General features: G+C 40.9%; 1 protein-coding gene across 3 annotated transcripts in view; it reads right to left on the bottom strand.

Moving 5' to 3' along the window:
• The window catches only part of ctnna2 (catenin (cadherin-associated protein), alpha 2), a 373,639-nt gene that overhangs the window by 117,929 nt on the left and 230,338 nt on the right, over positions 1-25,372 (bottom strand). For all 3 annotated transcript variants that reach the window (XM_061772275.1, XM_061772273.1, XM_061772274.1), the window contains exon 9: positions 13,381-13,533. In XM_061772275.1, coding sequence (XP_061628259.1) covers positions 13,381-13,533 — 153 coding nt within the window. The remainder of the gene's footprint in view (positions 1-13,380; positions 13,534-25,372) is intronic.

Raw genomic sequence — 25,372 nt, 5'->3', positions numbered from 1 at the left:
ATGCGGACCAAACAAACCGGTTGTATAGTAACGGAACAGCCCGTTTTAAGGTGTCTGGTACCCCATACACTTGAAGCACCCTTCACAGGACTACCCGAGGGAGACGCTTGAATGTCTTCTCCAAGTCCACAAAGCACATGTAGATTGGTTGGGTGGACTCCTATGCACCTTCTGAATCCTGCTGATTGTGTAAAGCTGGTCCACTGTTCCACAGCCATGACAAAAAACACACTGCTACTCCTGAATCTAATATTCGACTTCCCAATGAACCCTCCTCTCTTTTTAAGTAATCCCTTTGGTATTGCGAGATCAGTCCATTTATGGGAAACACTCGATCAACCCAGGACTCCACCAGGTAGAGTGTCCCCCAGAACTGGGCTGGTCTAATGATAACAATAGGATACTTTATTCCATCCATCCATTTTCTGAGCCGCTTCTCCTCACTAGGGTCGCGGGCGTGCTGGAGCCTATCCCAGCTGTCATCGGGCAGGAGGCGGGGTACACCCTGAACTGGTTGCCAGCCAATCGCAGGGCACATAGGAACAAACAACCATTCGCACTCACAGTCATGCCTACGGGCAATTTAGAGTCTCCAATTCATGCATGTTTTTGGGATGTGGGAGGAAACCGGAGTACCCGGAGAAAACCCACGCAGGCACGGGGAGAACATGCAAACTCCACACAGGCGGGGACGGGGATTGAACCCCACACCTCAGAACTGTGAGGCTGACGCTCTAACCAGTCGGCCACCGTGCCGCCCAGGATACTTTATTATTATTATTAGGCCCAAAAGAAGGTCATTAAAGAGCTTGCTAGTGCCGCCGAAAGAACCATTCAGTGGCTGTGGCTGAAACGTAAGGCGAAGGTTCGGGGTGCCAAATGAGCATGTGGTGCTTCCCAATAACACACACACAGGTCTTATCAGCCTGTGGTGGGACAGCCTTGTGTGAGGGTGTCGTGTGACATCTCCAACCCTTTCATTTTGAATCCTGATGTCAGCGATTGAAACAACCGGTCCTAGTAAGCATTCTGCCATCAATTTATCATTGGTATAAACTTCAGCATAAGTATGTACATTACTGTTGAACACAAACAATTTTGAAATTATTATAATGGATATCATCTGAGTACTTTCAGTCTAGCAAATTCTTTCAAACTCCTACTTGTACTGTATTCAAAAACAGTTTGTCATAACATATAATGGAAACCAAAAATAATTGTTCCGGAGCCAAAATTCAACCTCATAAAACCTTTATTACCTGTCCTTGCAGTCTTTGAACTCACATTTTTGCCACCATATAATAAGACTAAATAAAGCTTCAACAAAACAAAAATGATTAACCTTTAATAATGGTGTTGCCTTATTGTGGTGTTGGCACTATTGCATTATATTCTGACTGGACAAATATGTTTTTACTATTCTCCGTGACACAATAAGTTCCAATTTTGGTCCACAAGGCATCACTAGCACCCTTCTGTGGTAGCGTCACAAAAAACCTAAAAAAAAAAGCAAAACACACCTGGAAAGTGAATCCATGAGACACACACTCACTGAGCTGAAGTCTCACAAGATATGCTGACATCTTGATTGATGTCACATCGCGATACAACAAAGACTTTTCAGGAGCCTACTGATGCCCTGATCCAGTTGTGGAAGGATTCCCATTAACTCTTCAGGAATACTGTATGTCCAGGCTATCTCGGTAGTGCATAAAACAACATGCCTCCATACACATTACTGAGTCACATTATCACATCTTGAGGAAAGTCACAGAACTTTGATCAGCATTTGTTGTAATTGTTCTACATTGGTTTTGACCATGATACTAATTACAGCCCTTAGTAGGATATTGATCGAGGTTTCCCTATCATGAGCCGATTTCTCACATTTTATGCATGGTGAGAGTTGGTTGAAATACAAATGATCCACGTTTTTGAAGTATTCAACTTTGGCGGTTCCATTGTGTGTTTAACTTTATAGGACTTAGAAAACTTTGCACCCAAGAAAGAAATGGTGAAAAATAATGACAAGATGCTCGTCTTGCATTTCATCATATAGATCACCTCCCTGTGTGCCCTCTTACAGTATAGCAGGGGAACAGGGAGCAGCCTCTCAAATGGGAATGTATGTGAAGCTCAATGCCACTGGAATTTTTACCCATCAGGCATTCTGTGCACAAACAAGCACAAGGTGCACACAATTACACATTTACCTTTTTACCTGTGATTATATACAGTCCCCTCCAAAAGTATTGGAACAGCAAGGTCAATTCCTTTGTTTTTGTTGCATACTGAAGACATTTCAGATTAAAAGATGAATATGAGACAAAAGTTCACAATTCCAGCTTTTATTTCATGTAATTTACATCGAGATGTGTTAAACAACTCAGAACAGAGAACCTTTTGTTTGAAGCCACCCAAGTGAGCAAAAGTATTGGAACAGACATTATTAAATTTAAACCTAACATTTAATATTTCGTGGCATAACCCTTACTTGCAATAACTGCATCAAGCCTGCGGCCCATTGACTTCAACAGACTGTTGCATTCTTCAATGCTTTTCCAGGCCTTTAATGCAGCCTCTTTCAGTTCTTGTTTGTTTCTGGGGGTTTCTCCCTTCAATCTCCTCTTCAGGAGCTAAATGGATGCTCTATTGGGTTATGGTCCGGTGATTGACTTGACCAGTCTAAGACCTTCCATTTTTCTCCCCGATGAAGTCCTTTGTTGTGTTGGCAGTGGGTTTTGTGTCATTGTCTTGTTGCATGATGAAGCTTCGCCCGATTAGTTCGGATGAATTTTTCTGTAAATTGCCAGACAAAATGGTTTTGTTGACTTCAGAATTCATTCTGCTGCTACCATCATGAGTTATATTATTGATAAAGACTAGTGACTCCTTCCAGAAGCAGCCATGCAAGCCCAAGCCATGACTTTATCTCCATCATGCTTCACAGATAGGCATGTGTGTTTTGGATCATAAGCAGATCCTTTCTTTCATCAAACTTTGGCCTTTCCATCACTTTGGTAGTGGTTAAAACCCTTTAAGGTTCTGTGCAAACCGTTTGGTAGACCACACTTTGTGTCACTATAGCTCATTGAATAATGTATAGAGCTTAACTCAACCTGAATGAACTGTCGTTGCCACTTGGTTTAGTTGTGCTCTGCTAAAAAAGAAATCCTCTAGATGGCACTGCATCTTTGAGCAGTATGCTTTTTCAGCATCTCTTCAAACAGGACCGAGAAAATTCATCACATTAGGACACATTTTGGCATGTTGAAAGTTAAGAATTTTTTTTTTACATATCGTTTTGTTGTTATCCTAAGTGAGTAAAAAATGCAAAGAAAAAAAATTCCACTCCTTTTCTCTTGGTGCGGACCAGAAAGGGGTTTAATCTTGGTCTCATCAGTCCATGAAACTGTGTTCCAAAACTTTTGTGGCTATGCACTTCTTTGCAAAATCCAATATGGCCTTGCGATGCTTTTTGCATCTTGTAGTATGGCCTGTATATTTCTTCTCTCCAAGTCTTCTTCATACAGTGGATTGTGATACCTTCCCCCCTGCCCTGTGGAGGTTGGCTGTGATGTCACTGACTGTTGTCTTTGGGTGTTTCTTCACAGCACTCACAATGTGTCTGTCATCAACTGCTGTTGATACCCTTGGCCGACCTGTTCGATGTCTGTTGCTCAGTACACTACTAGTTTCTTTTTCAGGAGATTCCAAATTGTTGTATTGGCTATGCCCAATGTTTGCGCAATAGCTCTGTTCGATTTTCCCTCTTCTCTCAGCTTCAAAATGGTTTGCTTTTCTCCCTTTTGTCTGGTCTTCATGTTTGCTTAACAGCAAATGTGGTTTTCACAGGTGAAACCCAAAGCCAAAAAAAAGCACTGTTTAAGCAGTCAATCTAAAAGGTAACACCCTCGCTGCTAGAAACACCCATCAGTCACATGTTCCAATACCTTTGCTCACTTTAAAAGTGGGTGGGTTCAAACAAAAGGTGCTCTGTCCTGAGTTGTTTAAGACATCTAGCTGTAAATACCATGATATAAAAGCTGGAATTTTTAACTTTTGTATCATATTCGTCTTTTGATCTGAAACCCAAATGTCTTCAGTATACCACAAAAACATAGGAATTGACCTTGCCGTTCCAATACTTTTGGAGGGGACTGTACCTCACATAACTTAATTGTAGTCCCTGGTGCCAATAGACCTCTCCAGGGTTTGACCAATATTCTTTAGTCTGTCAAGGATCATTGTCCATCCATCCATTTTCTTTTGCTGTCACGGGGTCGGGTCGCGAAGGCAGCAGCTTAAGGAAGGAAGACCAGACTTTCCTCTCTCCATCCACTTTGTCCAGCTCTTCCGGCGGGATCCCAAAGCTGTCCCTGGCCATCCGGGAGACTTATTCTCTCCAGCGTGTCCCGGGTCGTTCCCAGGGCCTCCTTCCGCAGGGACATGCCTGGAACACCTCACCAGGTAGGCGCCCTGGAGACGGCTTAATCAGATGCCTAAGCCAACACATTGGCTCCTCTCACTGGAAGTACCTTCACTACAGTCCTGCCCCAGTCTTCTGCTTTTGCTGCTACGTTGGCATACCACAGCTTTTTCCTTTCAAATCCTGCATCGATAGTTTCCCCCCAAGGGACTGTCAGCTTGACGATGAAGTCACACCGGTAGGATTTGAACCAGGGGACCAGGTCTGGGCAATGGTTTCTTGCTGCAATTTTGGGTCAGAGGGTGAGCCAATGACTTGGATCTACACGCATTTCCCAATACCAGGCTGTGTTCAGTGGGTGATGATGATGGTGATGGACGGGTGTGCATTTTCTCCCCCGCTTGCATGAAGGATGTTAATAGCAGGAAGAATGTCTGGGCTTGTGGAGGCACAGCATTGGTGGTTACCCTCTTGCTTTCAAGTTCAGCGGCCAGCACTTCAGCATTTGGTGTGACTTATGCTTCGTGTATCTCCCTTGAGCAAGGCTGAGCCTACATCGAACCAGGATGTGTTTGATGGTTACTGGGGCGCCACACTCGGGAACAGGATCTGTCCTCTCCTAAATAGAGTGGTAGTTTTGTTGGAGCACTGCACTTGTAGAAACTCAAGATCATAGTAAAATGATATTCTCAGTATGTTTTATAAATGTGTCCTCAGACTGCAAACCTAACATTAATCATCTTGTGTCAAATAAAACAGGACCCTTGTATGGTTTTCATATTAGGGAGGAAAAGGGACATGCATGGAAGCTGTCACTGTATTGTTCATATAAAAATTCATCAGAGATAAAAGGGACATAATGGGGCATCTAAAGTGAAATGACTTAGCCCCCATGGGCTCATGACATCTGATTCACTGTATATCATATTAGAGCCTACTAGCTTGAAGCTTGGCACTACAGGGATACACCAAATTTTCCCCTTTTACTCTCTTTTAGAAATTCCCAATTTTGTTTAATCCAGTTAGTGTCATATCTAAAAGAAAAAAAAAACCTTAAAGAAATTCCTCTGCCACTTGTTTATCACTTTCACTGAACATCTTGCCCTTGCTTCTGTCTCCGAGCTAACTACAAGTTGCTCTAAAAAGATTTGGTCTGATGTTTCACAAATACTGCCACCAATCATTGTGTTCTGTGAGGATAATGGAGCTGCGAATCGGCTTCTGGAGGGTGGAGCAGTCTTTTATGAACACATACTTAGTGGCAGTATAATTTCTATTTGTCCCTTCCTCTTTCCCTGTTAGAGACATTAGAGATGTAACACAAAGAATATAAATGTCATCTTGAGGTTAAAAGATTGGTTGATTGCATCCTGGAGCACAGTTGTTATTCTTCAGAAAAAATGGGCTGATGACCAAATTCCCCAGAGGCATTAGCACTGACTGAGAAATATTACAAAGACACCAAAAGGGAAATCTACTACGGATGTCAGTGTTTGCAATCAGGATAAAAGTCAAAATGTATGTAGTTGATCTGTACACAGTCTGTGTTTATTTTTTCAGTGCTACATTTGTAATATGTTTTAAATCAATATCATTTCTTCATTATTATTTATTGACAACTCAAAAGGTCGCAGCAAAATAATTGGTTTTCGTGTATATAAAAGATTACCGTTCAGACGCTTCATTCGATGAAGTCTTGCATCGGAAAGTTACACAGGGTATTATTAGCTACTTCATTGAATTAAGATTTCCATTGTCATCTCCTGACCAGGCCATAGCTCAGTGCTTTGCTCAAAGAAAATGCAGTACTTTACTATACCATTGTTATATGATACTATTTCACTATGTGTAAAGTACAGCATGCGGTTGTTTAAATAAATGCCACAATGTTGTGCTTGCTTCAGAGCTAAGATTTTGTCTATTGCATTTACAAATCGATTGCAGTTGTCCCTTACACATCGCATGTAAATACTCGGACCATTCACAAAATTCTGACAAGTTGCACTAAACCGTTGCAAAGGTCCATCCATCCACCAATCCAATTGCAATAATACTTGTCCAAATTTGTGGGTGAGCTGGAGCCAATCCCAGCTGACATTGGCGAAAGGCTGTGTACACTGGTCAGCAGCCAGTTGCAGGGACTGTATAGACAGAAAACATTCACACCTATGTACAATTTAGAGTCTGCGATTAGCTTAACAAGCATTTTTTTGGAATGTGGGATGAAGCCAGAGTCCCCGGAGAAGAAAAAAAAACCCATACAGACACACACACACACAAACCTGAGAAAGTGCCAAACTTCACAAAGAGATTCAAACCCCAAACCGGATGACTATAAGGTAGAGGTGCTAAACACTCCACTATACCATGCTTCCCTTTGCCAAGATACTAATCCTCCTTCCTGATTGCTGCTCCCAGAATGGGATTCATTTCACCGTCTGCTTATTATTGTGAGTGTATTTTGCAGTGGTGTATAACTGCAATGTATGTAAATAATCTTGTGTCGTGTTACCCTCCTCGCTCATCTATGCTTCATACGTAAATCTATGTCTCTCTCTTAAATGCACACTGAGGAGGATGAGCTATAATCTAGGAACCACTAATGTATCCTTTGCGGGCACACTATGTTTGCCATTATGATTGTGTCTTTTTGTTCCTCGCCATTGACATATACAAATGCACATATACCAACTGGATTGTGAATGGAGCAAGACTTCACAAAATAGTGGTTATTTTGTTTTGGTCCTGTTTGATCGCATTTTGCAGCCTTTTCCTGTTATTTAGAAGTGTAATTAATTCTGAAATGACTAGCCCACAAGATTGCCTCTTCTCTTAACAGTAACATATATAGAGTATAATAAAAGATGTGGAACAGCAGTGTTGATCAGATTTGAGTGTAATAACTATAATTCCACTTGAAACACAAAGAATAAAAAAATTATTGGTAAGGAAAAATCCAGCCTTAACCTTCTTATTACAATGTTCCAATATGTTTGCTCACATGAAAAAAAATTGTTCAGTCCAAAACTAATTTAAAATATTTGGCCACAGTGTTTACTCAGTGTATGGACAGACTATGGATATCGTTCACTGAGTGCGTTCTCTCTATTATATCACAAAATGAAAGCTTAAAGCAACAAAAGTGATAAGAGATATTTTTTGAGGTGCATTTATTTTATCTTTCGAACAGATTATTTCCAAAGAATCCCCAAAAACTTAGTGTCATAATTTCTGGACTGCTACATTGTAATTTTTCAGCGCATATTCATTTTCTCAGTTTGAAGGGGAAGCATCGTGCATCCTTTTATGCATTTCAGTTACTACATATTCCAAAATCAGATTTTTCCTGAGACGACAACTTTGTATCAAAACAAGGTTTCTTTCATGTTAACCATGTTGGATACTGTTGATCTGTTTGTGATCCATCTACATGCGAGTTAACTATCCCGTGAAGTAAATACTTAATGCGCTTCCTTCAGAATCACATGTATTCTATCTCTAATATTACTAAAGAATGAAGGCCAATTAAGTATTGGTTGATTTCAATATTGTACTAATTATGAATAATCCCGGAGTGTATTCTTTTGCCCATGACTCTGTTCATGTTTTTAAGGTCATTGCTGTAAATCTAAGGAAGGAAGGAAATGGTAATGCAACAACAAAGGTAAAATGACTAAGCTTAATTTAAAAAGCTATGATAAAGTAGGTAATAGAAGCATCTGCAGTGGTGCTATGAGAATTTTAATCTTTTCCAAAAGTTACAAAAACTTGTAACTTGTAATGTCATGGATTGCATTGTTTCAATGTGAATACATTATCCTAGTAATTAAAATGTAAGCATTATACTACAGTTTATATTTTTTATGCATGCAGGTTGAATCTAACCGCAACTGGTTATCATCTCGATATCAGATAACACTAGGTTCGTGGGCGTGCTGGAGCCTACCCCAGCTGATTGTGGGCAAGAGGCGGGGTACACCCTGACCTGGTTGTCAGCCAATCGCAAGGCACATATAAATAAACAAACAACCATTCACACTCACATTCACACCTACAGGCAATTTTTTGAGTTGTCAATTAACCTAGCATGCATGTTTTTGGGATGTGGGAGGAAACCGGAGTACCCAGAGAAAATCCAAGCAGGCACGGGCAGAACATGCAAACTCCACAAAGGCGAGGCTGGATTTGGTCAGAACTGTGAGGCAGACGCTCGAACCAGTCATCCACCGTGCCAACTGTATCATATCTGACATAATTAATCTGATAATTTTATCGGACAATCGCTCCTCATTCAACCCTTTACAGTGCATGACTAATTGTCCCCCAATTCAAAACTGAGTGTGACAGTCTTGAAATGGATTAAATACAGTTGTTGTACATTTGTGACTGAGTATTTTATTCATATTTTAGAGTTATTATAACTTTAAACAGATTCATTACTCTTCATGAAAAATAATGGTTGTAATAAAACCGTAGCCTTGGTGGGGTCAATGCTAATCTCTTTGAAGCTGATAGTAATTACAATTTTGTAGTTTCTAAACAAAACCTGACCTCCTGCCTATAGCTCAAAGGACCATTAATGGCTGGTTCAGTGACTTGTTTGGCAATCCACCCAAAAAGTTTTTAGTAGAGCAGAAGTACAACTATCATACACAATTGCTAGTGAGCATCTGCAATGGAAAAGTAAAAGTGCAACCTTTCATTTATCATGTTGAAGGGTTCAGCACATGCCACAAGTAAGACTTTAGAATTAGAAGGTAGTATTAGGACTTACAGTACATCACACTATTTAACTTATGACTGGAGAATGGTCTGCATCGGCTGTTTATAATATAAGCTAGAGCAAGAAGTGTTGCACTAGCACTGTACTTCACGAGAAAGACTAAGACTGAGTCAAGGTCAGACAAAAACTTTATTCTGACGTTAGAAAATGATGGAGCGTAACGTCCTTTCTACGTCCAGGAATTTCTGGCACATGCACATTTTCCCTGCAGTGGCAATAAAAAGGAACTATGGCAACTTTTAAAAGATTGGATATTCATCTTGTACTTAAATTAATAATAGGAATATATCAGTGAGGGGTGTAGTGATGGAAAGCTGGGAATGCAGCATCACTGAAATATTATGAGGATATAAAGTATGTACTGAAACGTGATTGGGTTGTTGTATAAGAATGAAAAAAAAAATCACAAATGTATCCATCCATCCGCCATGGTAAAGATGCAATGTGGCATGCGGTAAGAGAATAAATAAATGCTGAGACCATGTGACCTTTAACATGAGGACAGATTGAATGTAAATCATTTTCATCAGTTTTTATAAATATGTAGACTACATGTATGGATATGTACAAGAGGTAATGATCCATCCATCCATTTTCTGAGCCGCTTCTCCTCACTAGGGTCGCGGGCGTGCTGGAGCCTATCCCAGCTGTCATCGGGCAGGAGGCGGGGTACACCCTGAACTGGTTGCCAGCCAATCACAGGGCACATCGAAACAAACAACCATTCGCACTCACAGTCATCCCTACGGGCAATTTAGAGTCTCCAATTAATGCATGTTTTTGGGATGTGGGAGGAAACCGGAGTGCCCGGAGAAAACCCACGCAGGCACGGGGAGAACATGCAAACTCCACACAGGCGGGGACGGGGATTGAACCCCGCACCTCAGAACTGTGAGGCTGACGCTCTAACCAGTCGGCCACCGTGCCGCCGAGGTAATGATTAATTCCGATAATTACTCTCTACTCCTAGACTCAAAGCTCAGAATAACTTCCTGCTCGAGCAGAATAGTTTCTCATCTCTGTGCGCATGCTTATCTTACAATGGTCAAGGGACTTTAGCAATGGGAGCTCAAGTTAAGTGGAGTGAAAATAAAGGGTATACGGGATTGAAAGAGAAGTATTCATTTTTGTAAACTAAGGCACTTTTGCTCCTTCATGGGAATCAGAATAGTGAAGCAGTAAAAGACTCACCATGTGGTAAACAATGCGAACATTGCTTAAATTGTTGCTGTTCAATGACAATAATTTACAGGCAACATATTTGTCTTTTGTAGCGTTTGGGGTGTATTTTAATGTGAACAATCAAAACAACTCAACTTTCAGACAAAAAGCATTCACATCGCATCACATTGGAAATAATGCCTGGACTTGTGATAGTTTATTGGTGAATTTATTGGTGAAATCCAGGGCTATTGCCAATAATATGATAAATCAGCGGAGTAACTCATATTTTCCCATCTGTACATGTGTGGATTAAGAAAGAAGCTTTTTTTATAAGATTGTAAGACAACTTTGCATATTCACACGGTAATGCTGTTGCTTAACAAATTTTAATATCAACTAAAGTTGTGAATCCACTTCATGAAACAAATACATGAAAACACACAGGTATGTAACTTAACTGCAACAACATTATTTTCCTAGAGCCTGTGCTATCTCCTATTTCCTCATACAGTGGCCTCCACTAAAATAGACGCTATGTTTCAATTACACAGTCAACTCGAAACAATTATAGGTAGAGTTTGTCATTGTCCAACTTTGAGCAAGACTTAAATGTAGCCTCACTTCACTCCTCCCCCTGTCCCCAGGTTTCCGAGCCCAGCCACGTCCCTGACTAACGTGAACGTCTACGAGACGTGCATTGTACGAATGTTTACGCTTGTTTTGTCTCGAGAGCTGTCCAATTTTCTTCTTTTTAACTTTTGTTGATAACTGGAGATAATCCGGCTATATGAGGTTGCTGGGTGTACCGACAGCAAGGCTGTGGCGTGTGTGTGCACAAGAAAATGATGGACACACTATTCAGTCATGCCTTCTGTGTCTACTGTCTCTGATAAGCTGTTCCTGTCGCGGCCAGACAAGCTTTACAATAATAATTAAAATTAAATTAGAGGCATAACGTGGGACAAGAAAGGGATGATTTTTCAAAACATCTTTTAATAATATTCTACTTTCAGGTCATGCAGACAGTTTTAACATAGATGACAAAAAGTGTTGTTTTTTAAACTGCAAATTACATTTTTAAGTCCCTTTCCTGAAATAGATGGCTCTCTTTATCCCCTCAGGATAGCAGATGGTAAAAGTAATTCCCTCAGTTCATAGATATTAGCTGTTGCTAACACACAGGAATTAAAAAGTTAAGAGTTAGGGCTCCCGTCAAATAAGCATGTGACCCTTACTACGAGACACTTTATATTGCTACATTGCTTGATGACTCTTCATCATTTGCACATTTGTCGTTGTATCGGTATTCCCACCTTACTAGACACCTTACATTGCTTAGTCACTCTCTGTACTTATGTGTTCATGTCCTAAATGTATATTTTTTTTTATCGTGGTTTGTTTGCTGTACAGTCGAAATAAAGTGGCTCCAACTGAAGAAGTGACTTTCAGCTTTTCCTGGTCAGGGGTTGTCATAACGAGTCACTTGCTTCATTTGTTTGGTAACTATCGGAGACAAATTCTTTGTGTGTTTTTAACACGCTCTAAAGAATAATCCTGGCTAAAAATCCCTAACACATATATTTACATGTATATATGAGAGCATTGCTACCGTAATATTCATTTTCCCTGTTTGTATTTAATATGTTGCAACCTGTACTCCCAGCTAGTGTTTTTTTCCAATGCGCAGTGCATATTCAAATTGCCTCCACAAAACTGTTACATTTGCATGGATCAAAGTAAAGATACACAGATATGTCAGTCTCTACGATGTAGTCAGAATAAAGTGATTTTCACCTGCCAACACACGGCAAATACACACTTAAAATAAGCTATTGCAGAGGCAATGTCTCTTTAGCATACTAATGACTGCAGAGTATCTGATGCCAAGTGCTTTACTAATAAAATAAAATAAAATAAAAACAACAAAGACGAAGGTGAAGACATAATCATCCGCCATAAGAGTTGAAGAATGAATCAAAAGGTTATAGTCGATTTCATCTGCCCTGGTGTCCTTGGTTGAACAAAGTTTTAAGGTCGGGCATAAAGGAGAGACTTTAAGGGCGGCATCAGTCAGGTAGCCTCGCTCATCAGCAAACAGCCCGGGTGGACCAAAAGGTCACTCAAATCACCCTCAGCTGAAGTCAATGGAAGCGGAGGTGTCGTCTTAAGTGACAGTATGTTAAGCAAAAGGTTACTTTGAATGGGCCATGAGAACAAAAGGGAACTCCCATTCAAGGGCAGCGGAATTTATCACATGGTAGTTACGTTTAAGCTTTTTTGAAAACTTTTGGAAGACCTTTCTAGAGCTCAATTTTCACTTTCACGTTCATACAAGGGAGAACACAATCACAAGGACTTGCAGTTTCTTCATCAGGAATATTGAACTTAACATGAAATAAATACATACACACGTATACTTCACTGCCTAGTAATGAGGAATGCATCAAGAGGGTCATATGGAAAAGCGGCATAACTCCTATTAATGGTTAAACAGAAATCATCAAGGAAGAGAAACATCAGCGTGTGTGGGATCTTTTTAAAAGTGGTCCTAATGCCAATATAACTACATATTCCTTTAATTTAAAAGTGGGCCTCAAATGTGTTGCTTCAGCAGACTTTAAGCAAGTACTCAATGCACTGTTGTTTTTTTAATTTCACCCTATACCTATGTATAATGCGCACCATTGACTTTTGACAATTTTTTTGGGGGGGGGGGGATATGCGCTTTATACACGAGAAATTACTGTAAATGTATTTCAATGTAGACTAAATGCATTTAAATTATTTTTCAATTGGTTTTGTTTGAATTGCCTGATTACTGGGGCTTTTGTCAGTTAAAATCTTAATTGTATCCCGCATGCTCTGACCTGCTTCATTCTATATTTGCACATGCTGTATCTCCTGGTGAATAAGAATCTCTGTGTGTGTGTTTGTGTGTGTGTATGCGTGCATGTGTGGAGGGGCAATAGAGAGAATGTATGTACATGTATAATTTATGACTGACCTCTACAAGCTTGTTGGCATGTTCACGGAACACCTGTGCATACTCCTTGACCTCCTTCTCATTTCCACTCTTGGCCGCTTCAATGAGCACCAACAGAGGGACGTTGGTCTCCAGGAATGAGTCTGAGATGTGGTCCATCACTGCCTTTCTCAACTGGAATACAATACAGATGGAGGGAGGGGAGAGGGGAAAACAGGTCACAATATTAATTTATTAACTTTATACTGGAATAATTATGATAAACTTAAAATAAATTTTTTGGGGGGAGGAAGAGAGAGACAGAGAGAGTGAGAGCGAGAAAGAGAGAGAGCGAGTGAGTGTGTGTATGTGTGTGAGAGAGAGAGAGAGAGAAAGCAAGAGTCAGAGAGAGAGAGAGAGAGAGAGAGAGAGAGAGAGAGAGAGAGAGAGAGAGAGAGAGGAGTAAGACTGAAAATGTAGAAAGTAACCCTTATTTGGAAAGAGTGCAGATTGCTTACGAGGCGTAATTTTTACCATAAGTGCCTTTTTATGAGGGGAAGACATTGCAACTTTTATGTTTGTTTATGGAATCATTTTGCAGCCAAGTGGCAAGGGACTGGTTGTTTAATCAGAGAATAAATGGACCCCTGTGGTACTCACTGGGATGTCTGATGAGATGCTGGAGGGAACAGTACAGAAAGCATGAGAGACAGGTGCTTTATCTTATAGAGGGATGATGGGGTTAGTCATGTAAGACCCCTACTAAAGCACACAGGAGGAGAAAAGTAAAAACAAGCATTTTCTACAAACATACTGTACATACAGTATTTAGTGGAAGGAGAGAGACACATTTGTTACCATTTTTGGCATTTTAAAAAGTTGTTTGATGAATCATCATGCCAGACAATGTAATACAAATTTCACACTTTACTTGAATTTACTGTAGATATCAAGGAAAGTGCTGAATAAAGGTCATGGCCAACCATTATATTAAATGACCTTTTCCTCACAATTGTCAATTTGACATAGTAAAAAAATGCAGATACATATACTTATTTTCATCATGTAAGTCACTATGGCATCAATGGAATGTCAACCGCCCGCCTCTTCAGCGCCATCCATCAACCAGGAAGTCGTCAGTTCACCAACAAACAGATGGACAAAGACAAACTATACTACTTCATATTTCTTAATAGTTTGGCCTGAAGTCTGCACGTCCAAATGCCATTGACAAAATGACTAAACAACAAAATTTACTGGCGCCCAAAACATTTGATGATACTGTATAATCAACTGTATGGTAATAATGTTAATTAAGAAATGAAGAAGAGTGATCTGAAGTTGCATAAACAGATTACTGTGATAAATGAAGTAAATGAAAAAAAGAAGGAAGAAAAAAGAACTCGCATGTCACCTGGTATAATTTCAAACTTGTTTTCACTCCACAGAGGGGAGGAAAACACATTATAAAGTCTTCTTTAAAACAAGATAATCCATCATTAGGACCTCTGGGAAAACTGCATTAAACTTAGTCTAGTGGACATGACATGGCTGCTCAAGCTGTAAACAACCTGAAGCCAATGTAATGTACCAACTAAGCACTACTTTATCAAGAACGGTATAATCCTGGATCAGTGATTTAAAGTGCCGCATTGCCAGGTACAGAACATCATGGTTTATATTCTTTGGCTCACTGGAACGGTGAATGTTGCATATGTTTCACCGCATCACTGAGGTTGTGTATCATTGCTATCCAGTCATCTGGCAGTAGAGATGTGGAATGTGGGCAGATATAAATCTCACATTTGCCGCACGATCTTTGATGATGTTTGCAAAAGGCAAAGGTGTGGCATTATTACTCTGTGCTTCTGGGTAGAAAATTTACACAGGCTTTTGCTGTCATTAGCTTGCCAATGCTACCGCTATGGTAAATGTTCAGCATAGAACAGGTTCAGCTGCGAGTAATTACGAGGAATAAATGACACGGTTGACAAATGGATTATTTTGGGCAATAAAGAGCATACATTTACTGTCTCTAAGGTATACTTCATACGAATTCTAGGTTTGGAGCATATTCAGGGATGCGTTAAAGCAACAAAACAACAACAACAAAATCCTTTAAAATATAATTAGCACATGTAAATAGATGTAATGGAACATGTAAAAAACAAACTCATTCCACCTAGTAAAGTTGGAAGGTGAAGGTTGTGGAATTTGGAATTCCTCCCAAATTTGAACTTGCACAATAACTTGGAGGTCGAACCATCACCATAGGGCACAAGGCTGAAGAAAAAATTGAAGTCTTGGCGGTTGGGTCGACGCTAACATTAGCCAGTAATTAGCTAGCCACTGACAGGCTAGCCGCTGTGTGCAATCACACCTGATTGGTGAGTGTCAATGATTGAGTTTAGCTTTTTTTCATGAATTGTTGTGTTACAACATGTACAGTATGTGATTTCCACATTTAAAATAAACTGAAAGCTAGCGCTACCAGTGGACTTTTGGGGCTTAAAATCCACAACAATAACGTTGAGGATTTTAGTCTGGCATTACACCTTGTCCTTATCTCTCAATCTGATATCGGATCTTGTGCATCTTGTGTATGCTGCAATTATCAAGAAAGAGCACAAAGATTAACCACAGCAAATCACACACGATGTTAAGGTGGTAGAAGCTCAAATGGTAAAGAATATTTTTGAAGGATACCATTAAAGTATGTAGCTTATTAACAAGTATTCTCTGAGGTTTGACGATATGATGAACATTTCTGCAAGTGTCCTTGCAAATGTTTGGATTTGCCGAAAAGCAGAAGTGGATAGGAACGTGCTACATTTACTCCGTTACATTTACTCAAGTAACATTTTGCATGAATTGTACTTGATGTATTGTACCATACTTTTTACTTTCGCTCGAGTTTTTATGTTAAGAAGAAATGGTACATTTACGCCGTTACAATGATCTTAATGCCGCTCGCTACATTCATTTATCAGTAATTGCGTGCACAATTTATTTTTAGACTTTCATTTTCGACCTCCGCATCGGGCGCCAGTGCTAAAATCCACCCTGATTACCACAGTGATGTTTGACTCAAGTTCACCAATCAAATGCCACAAGAAAGTCACGTCCACACACAAAGTCTAATATTGGGCTTCACGGTCCAATCAAAGTGACTCATGACAGCCACGCGCGACTCATGTTTACATTACAAACTATGAAAAACAACAGCTTTAACATGCAGCGTAGTTTTGTCACTGCCCAAACTTGGATATTTCAGCCCACTTCTAACTGGAGAAAACATCTTGCGGTAAGTTGCAGATGTTTTTGCTGTTGTTTTGGCTGTGCATATGGCAATATTAGCCTGATTTTATGGTCACAAGTAACTGAAAAACATCTTCTGGGGTACGTTCTGTTCTCTCTCTCTTTCTCATGCTCTCTTGCTCTCTCTCTCTCTCTCTCTCACGCACACGCACACACACTTTATCAATAAGTCCGCTCAACAAACAGCTTCTTCATTGAATCATTTTTGTGGATAAAGCAAATAATGTTTCTCTAAGGCCCAATGCGTGAGTTGTTTTTTTTCCACTTTTCCAAATTGAAATGGTGGCAGGTGTGTGTGGACTCCCATTGAACATGAGTTTCAATGTGATCTGTTATTTCTGAACACAGTCACATGCCAGTTATAAGAGGGAGTGCATCCTAATGCAACCAGATTTATTTGTATTTAAACTTTATTTAACCAGGTAAAAGACCCATTAAAACTGAAAATCTCTTTTGCAATGGTGACCTGGCCAAGCAAGTTACGTCAAGTTTATTTCAGTTGTTTATTTTCACCTCCCCTCTCAAAAACATACAAAAATAATCAGTTGAGTTGAACAAATTCTAGGTCACAGTAATGGTGGAAAAAGCTTTAAAATGATTTATCTTGGTCAAAATTATTTTACAACACAAAAACCAGGCATTTGAACAGGGGTGTCAATACTTTTTATATCCACTGGAGCCTTGTTCCTGTTTTTGTAATCTGCCTGGTGAGCCTACAGTATTTTGCTGTGTAACAAGTAGAAACAATATAGTACAAGACCATTTCTTATAGCTAAATTTGCCTAAATATTTTTATTTTAAAAACTGTGAAGCAGATGTGCTAACCAGTCGACCAACGTGCCACCAATTTTATTTCATGAAGATGTATTTATTATGTTTTAGATTAAGTGATATTGTTCAGTCATATCTAAATTTGCACATACATATTTTATTTATTTTTATTTTTATTGACATTCATACTCTGATTAAAAATAAATAAATCAGAAGTTACTCACTAGTTACTACTTGAGTACTTGAGTAGTTTTTTTCACTGAGTACTTTCTTACTCTTGCTCAAGTAATTATTTGGAAGGCTACTTTTTACTTTTATTTGAGTCATATAATTCTAAAGTAACAGAACTCTTACTTGAGTACAATATTTGGCCACTCTACCCACCTCTGCTGAAAAGAAACTACTGCATGTGTAAGGGGGAAACATCACAATGATTAATTACTATTTTTATAAACAATTTCTTGACTTCGTGATTGTCATTACATGAGAATAGTGTCACCACAGTGACCTCAGAGAGCAAATTCTCTACTCAATTTTTAAGAAGATCATTACATTTTACAGGGCTCTCTTATGTCTTATGTCAGTGATACGAGATTACTATAAAAGGTGGCTGTATCATGAGCTTGCCCAAAAGTTGATTACCACTTTTTTTTTTTTTTTTTTGCTGAAAACTGTGGTAAGTTAAAAAAAACATTGCTTTTATTTATAGAAACATTCAAAAATCCATTTATTTGTTCATAATTATTATTATTATTACTACTAGTACACATACAATTTAATATATTGTACTTTTCTTTCATTGTTGGTATGCAAATTGTTTTGATTTTTAAACTTTCTTTGTTAATTGGTGGGGAGAAATCAGGTGGTTCTTTCATTCACTTGAATTGCATCTTCAGGAAGGTGAAAACTTGAATCTTGACAAGGCTTTGAAAAATGGTACACATATATCAGAATCTGACTGTTCACAGTTGCACTTTGGTTTGTGTGTCGCCTGTTCTTGTGATTCAGAACACATTGTGTCGGATACCTTGGGGTCACCAAAGGAACGGTTCTTATTAAAATGTCAAAAGCAATCACAGCATGAAGGGCTGGAGTCACAGCTGAGAGGAAGCAGCCTGAGCAAATCAAAAATCAAGTAATAACTCTCAAAGAAAATATCTATCAACGAGTAGCGCATGAGAGAAGAGAGAAAAGTACTAAGGCTGAGTAATTCATCATCAACAGGCTCAAGACAAACATAGGACGTGTTACGCATTTGATCACTTTATAGAAGCTGTATCGACAATATTTTAAGATTGGATTGCAGCAATTTGAAATTCATTTGAAAGTCCTTGAAAAATGGATACTTTACAAAACGATGGTCAAATGACAGTTGATGTAATGTACTGCCTGCACAACAATATGTATACTGAGAGAATCTAATGGGAGGAAGTACAAAAGCTACATAAAAAAATCTGCTCAATTTTGCTCAGTACAATCTTGCAAAGGAGTTTTTCGTACAGTGGTATTAGAGCATAATGGGTAATTAATCATTGTGATGTATTGGTATTGTGGCGTAAAAACGGCATTGCCTCATACTGAGATGTGCAGGTTACCTTGTATGTTTTTTCTATTTATATCAACATTTTCAGTAGCAGACATGCAAGCCATGCTTACTTCAAGTGAAGGACATAATAATATCCTCCACCACAATCGGTTTCTCCACCCATAACTTGGCAGTAGGGCTGGGCGAAGAGGCGCAATTTCCAAGCAACACTCAAAATACACGGAGGCACTACTAAGCTAACTAAGCAGACCTGAAGTGTTAGCGCAGATTAGCATGAGCTAAAACTGTCAATAGCGTTAGCTTCAATAAGCACATACTCAAATGTCTCCATGGGGAAGGGAGCTGTTTGTGCTTAACTATGTGTCCGCTGCATGCACAGCTTCTTGATGAAGTGTTGCCTCCACGAATGAAAACAATAATGATTTTACTGTCTTTTGGGGCTATCCTTTTTCTTGACACTTTGGGCAAGTACTAGTGGCCCCGTGGAAAACCCCTGACTCAGACACTGGTCATCATGGCAATGAAAGCTGGACTCAGGATTTGCCCTGCAGTAGATGAAAGTTTCAAGTTTATTTAGCAAGATCTAAAATGCAATCCTCTGAAACTCCAGTGCTACCTCAAAAACTTCTGACGACTAAACAAAAGCACCCCCCCCCCCCCCCCCAAAAAAAAATCTTGAATTTGTGGATTGCGGCAGCTGTTCTGCCTTAACACCATAACCCATAACAATTAGGAACAGATGTACCAATCAAGCATTAAATGACAAAAATAGAAATGATTTTAACATCCCATTGAGGAGAGCAAGAAAAAGGGAGCCAAACAACATGTGAGACTGTTGTGCCATGGGGAATCCTAGAATTAGCCATCAGTCAAAGTAGGGCCCACAGAGATGACTTGACAGATGCATTCATTACACACTGAAGGATCAGGGATAAAACATAAAATGGGCTCATTCCAAACAGCGTATTTAGCTTGGTTACTAAATGCATACAAATTAAAGCAGCAAGCCATTTTGAATAGTCAATTTTCTCTGAGGTAGAAATGCATCCTTGTCTATACTTGTCTCTTATTCTTGTTTCACCCTCCTTTGCACTTGCATTTATGATTACAGTTGCAGTTTAGAATGCAAAACTAAGAAAGTTTGGGGTTAAAAAGTAACTTATATTAGAATGTATATTTTGCTACACAGCCAACAGCAGTCAAAGCTAAATCATCAACTCTTCCTGACTGCAAATCTCTCACAAGGCCTGACGGCTTAAAATATTCCAGCACATCAGATGTCAGTATTTAGGTGTAGGCATATAATACTTCCAAAGCATGTACTTCAAATATTTACTGTAAATGCAAGACCCAAACTCTTGAGAGTATATGAACATAATATGGAAACTTGAGATGGGCATAATAGTCAAGTCATTGATTGAGAATTATATCAATTGTGTGATCATTGTCTTGAGTCATCATTTCTTAAAGCAATTGAGTTGAACTGTTGATTCAGCATCAACAATTTTGCAGGATAAAAAACAACAACTAACATCAGTAGTGGGAAGTCGAACAACATCCATGAAGACCTCCTCTGGGCAACATTATTTTGCCCAGTGGAACACTGGCATTGAAAAGAGAGTTCAGAACTTTCAAAGAGGGATTATCGCATCAAAATAAAGATATAATTTAAATGTTCAAGTTTAGACGATTGAGTGAACGTTAATTCAAGCTTTTAAGCATAACATACAATACAACATTTTAAAAACACATGAGAGTTACGGGTGAGTTGGAGCCTATTCTAGGTACACCCTGCACTGGTCGCCAGTCAATTGTCAGGCATGTGTAGATTAATAATTATTTCATACTCACACCGAGAGGAAATTTCGAGTCTTACCTAAGAACCATGTTTTGGTAGGTGTGAGGTAGTCGGAGTACCCAGAGGAAAACTACACACTTGGATAATATGCAAATTTCACACAAAGATGTTCCAATAGCAATTTTTAGAAATCGTGCTAACCACTACATTGCCAAGCTGCCTGACTGGAGGCTAAGGCTCACTTTTATAGATCAAGTCAAAGAATAAAATGCAATTCAATTGCTTCACTTTACAAGTGTACAAGGATTGTGAAAAAAATTTCATTTAACTTTTATTTCATATTTCTTTTTCTTTTTGTCCACCAAGGAGCCAACGAATATAGCACGTGTGCCAAGATAAGAGTTGCTAGCCTTGAAAATCTGCCTCAGAAAGGTTAAAATATTTTGCAGCATAATGAAATAAATCTGGACATTCTTTTCAGGTGGCCAAATATTACTGACTACTGCATCTAACTTCAAAATTGGTTGGGTAAAAATAGCGAGCTAATCTTTATTTTCATCATTGTAGATAAGACATTTTTTTCTGTGTTTGTGTAATATCATTGCCTATGTTCTCAACATCCATCCATCCATCCATCCATTTTCTGAGCCGCTTCACCAGGGTCGCGGGCGTGCTGGAGCCTATCCCAGCTATCATCGGGCAGGAGGCGGGGTACACCCTGAACTGGTTGCCAGCCAATCGCAGGGCACATACAAACAAACAACCATTCGCACTCACATTCACACCTACGGGCAATTTCGAGTCCCCAATTAATGCATGTTTTTGGGATGTGGGAGGAAACTGGAGTGCCCGGAGAAAACTCATGCAGGCACGGGGAGAACATGCAAACTCCACACAGGAGGGCCGGGGATTGAATCCCGCTCCTCTGAACTGTGAGGCTGACGCTCTAAACAGTCGGCCACCGTGCTGCCTGCTCTCAACATGAAGTAGCTATATGTCAGTATTGTAAAGTTGGAAGTACCTGAAAGCAATCCATCCATCCATCCATTTTCCTCCGCTTATCCAAGGTCGGGTCGCGGGAGCAGCAGCCTCAGCAGAGAAGCCCAGACTTCCCTCTCCCCAGCCACTTCATCCAGCTCTTCCGGGGGGATCCCGAGGCGTTCCCAGGCCAGCCGAAGGACGTAGTGTCTCCAGCGTGTCCTGGGTCGTCTCCGGGGTCTCCGCCCGGTGGGACGTGCCCGGAACACCTCAACAGGGAGGTGTCCGGGAGGCATCCGAATCAGATGCCCCAGCCACCTCATCTGGCTCCTCTTGATGTGGAGGAGCAGCGGCTCTACTCTGAGATCATCCCGGATGACCGAGCTTCTCATCCTATCTCTAAGAGAGAGCCCGGACAACCTGCGGAGGAAACTCCTTTCGGCCGCTTGTATCCTGTATCTCGTTCTTTCGTCACATTCCACAGCTTGTGACCATAGGTGAGGGTAGGAACGGAGATCGACCGGTAAATTGAGAGCTTCGTCTTTCGCTTCGCTCCTTCTTTACCACAACGGATAGATACAAAGTCCGCATCACTGCAGACGCTGCACAGATCCGCCTGTCGATCTCCCATTCCATTCTTCCCTCAATCGTGAACAAGACCCCAAGATACTTGAACTCCTCCACTTCAGGCAGGATCTCATCCCTGACCCGGAGAGGCCACGCCACCCTTTTCCGACTGAGGACCATGGTCTCGGATTTGGAGGTGGTGATTCTCATCCCAGCCACTTCACACTCAGCTGCGAACTGCTCCAGTGAGAGTTGGAGATCACGGCTTGATGAAGACAACAGAACCACATCATCAAGCAGAGATGCAATACTGAGGCCACCAAACCGGACCCCCTTTACGCCTCGGCTGCGCCTTGAAATTCTGTGCATAAAAGTTATGAACAGAATCGGTGACAAAGGGCAGCCTTGGCGGAGTCCAACCCTCACCGGAAACGAGTCCGACTTACTGCCGGATATGCGGACCAAACTCTGACTTCGGTCGTACAGGGACCGAACAGCCCGTATCAGGGGGTTCGGTACCCCATACTCTCAAAGCACTCCCCACTGAACCCCCCGAGGGACACGGTCAAACGTCTTCTCCAAGTCCACAAAACACATGTAGACTGGTTGGGCAAACTCCCATGCACCCTCAAGGACCCTGCCGAGGGTGTAGAGCTGGTCCACTGTTCCACGTCCAGGACGAAAAGCACACTGCTCCTCCTGAATCTGAGATTCGAGTTTCCGATGAACCCTCCTCTCCAGCACCCCTGAATAGACCTTACTAGGGAGGCTGAGGAGTGTGATCCCCCTGTAGTTGGAACAAACCCTCCGGTCCCCCTTCTTAAAAAGGGGCACCACCACCCCAGTCTGCCAATCCAGAGGCACTGTCCCCGATGTCTACGCGATGTTGCAGAGGCGTGTCAACCAGGACAGCCCCACAACATCAATATGTGCAATAACTATACCCACACCTACTGGCGCCTCTCAACGTGGGCAACTCCAGAGTGGAAGAGAGTCCAACCCCTCTCGAGAGGACTGGTAACAGAGCCCAAGCTGTGTGTGGAGGCGAGTCCAACTATATTTAGTTGGAACTTCTCGACCTCACACACCAATTCAGCCTCCTTCCCTGCCAGAGAGTTGACATTCCACGTCCCTCGAGCCAGCTTCTGTGGCCGGTGATTGGATCACCAAGGTCCCTGCCTTCGGCCACTGCCCAGCTCGTACTGCACCCAACCCCTATGGTCCCTTCCACAGGTGGTGAGCCCATGGGAAGGGGGACCCACGTTACCATTTCGGGCTGTGCCCGGCCGGGCCCCATGAGTGCAGGCCAACTCCACTATGGCCAAGACCAAAGACCTGCCAAAGGACACCAGAAACAAAATTGTAGACCTGCACCAGGCTGGGAAGACTGAATCTGCAATAGATAAGCAGCTTGGTGTGAAGAAATCAACTGTGAGAGCAATTATTTGAAAATGGAAGACATACAAAACCACCGATAATCTCCATTGATCTGGGGCTCCACGCAAGGTCAAAATAATCACAAGAACAGTCAGCAAAAATGCCAGACCACACGGGGGGACCTAGTGAATGACAGCTGGGACCAAAGTAACAAAGGCTACTATCAATAACACACAACGCCGCCAGTGACTCAAATCCTGCAGTGCTGCCCCTGCTTAAGTCAGTACATGTCCAGGGCTGTCCGAAGTTTGCGATAGAGCACTTGGATGATCCAGAAGAGAATTGGGAGGATGTCATATGGTCAGATGAAACCAAAATAGAACGTTTTGGTAAAAACTCAACTTGTCGTGTTTGGAAGAGAAAGAATACTGAGTTTCATCCAAAGAACACCATACCTACTGTGAAGCATGGGGGGCAGGGGGGTGGAGGGAACATCATGCTTTGGGGCTGTTTTTCTGCAAAGGGACCAGGACGACTGATCCGTGGAAAGAATGAATGCGGCCATGTATTGTGAGATTTTGAGTGAAAACCTCCTTCCATTAGCAAGGGCATTGAATATGAAACATGGCTGAGTCTTTCAGCATGACAATGATCCCAAACACACCGCCCGGGCAACTAAGGAATGGCTTCGTAAGAACCATTTCAAGGTCCTGAAGTGGCCAAACCAGTCTCCAGATCTCAACCCCATAGAAAATCTTTGGAGAAAGTTGAAAGTCTGTGTTGCCCAGCGACAGCCCCAAAACATAATTGCTCTAGAGGAGATCTGCATGGAGGAATGGGCCAAAATACCAGCAACTGTGTGTGAAAACCTTTTGAAGACTTACAAAAAAATGTTTGACCTCTGTCATTGCCAACAAAGGGTATATAACAAAGTACTGAGATGAACGTTTGTTCTTGACCAAATACTTATTTCCCACCATAATTTGGTAATAAATTCTTTAAAAATCAGACTGTGATTTTCTGGATTTCTTTTCAGCGTGCAGTTAGCTAGCTAGCTATGTGTACACTCCTCATATGTGTCGCTGATTAAATATCCCAAAAAGGAGGAGGAGAAGAAGAGGTGGATTCAGAGTTTCACCAGAGGCAACAGGGCTTCAGAGATAAGCTGTTACAAGTGAATGGGGGAAGGGCCAACTGTCTCCCTCCCTGGGCTTCCTCCCATCCCTGCCAATCAGTTGTCATGGTTAGCACATTATGTCCCCACCATGAGTGCAGTTGGCTTGAGTGCTTATTTTATTATTATAGTCCACAGTAATTATTCAGTTTTGAAGGTCAGCCTCTGTATGTGATTTTACATCATGTAAGCTACCATCATTTTCATAGTGGATGTAAACACTTATATCTTCAGTTGTGACATTTGTTGTTTGTTAGTTGTGTTTACAGTTGAGTGGGGAATGGTTTCAGCGCATTCAACGGTCACAGCTACAGCGTTTGTGAGTGGAGATATTGGCTTGTATTTAAAGCCTCACTTTATATACTGGGTGATTTTTTTTTTTTTTAAATCATTCAAAATTAGCAAGGTTCTTAACACTTCTCTGTGGTGTGTCAAATTTAAAAGCCATTTATTCGTGCTTTACAGAGTCTTAAGTATCAAAATGAATGAAGTTAATTAATAAAGT

The sequence above is a fragment of the Phyllopteryx taeniolatus genome, chromosome 4 (assembly GCF_024500385.1).
Source record: "Phyllopteryx taeniolatus isolate TA_2022b chromosome 4, UOR_Ptae_1.2, whole genome shotgun sequence".
NCBI lineage: Eukaryota > Metazoa > Chordata > Actinopteri > Syngnathiformes > Syngnathidae > Phyllopteryx > Phyllopteryx taeniolatus.
This window is presented reverse-complemented; position numbering and strand designations above follow the sequence as displayed.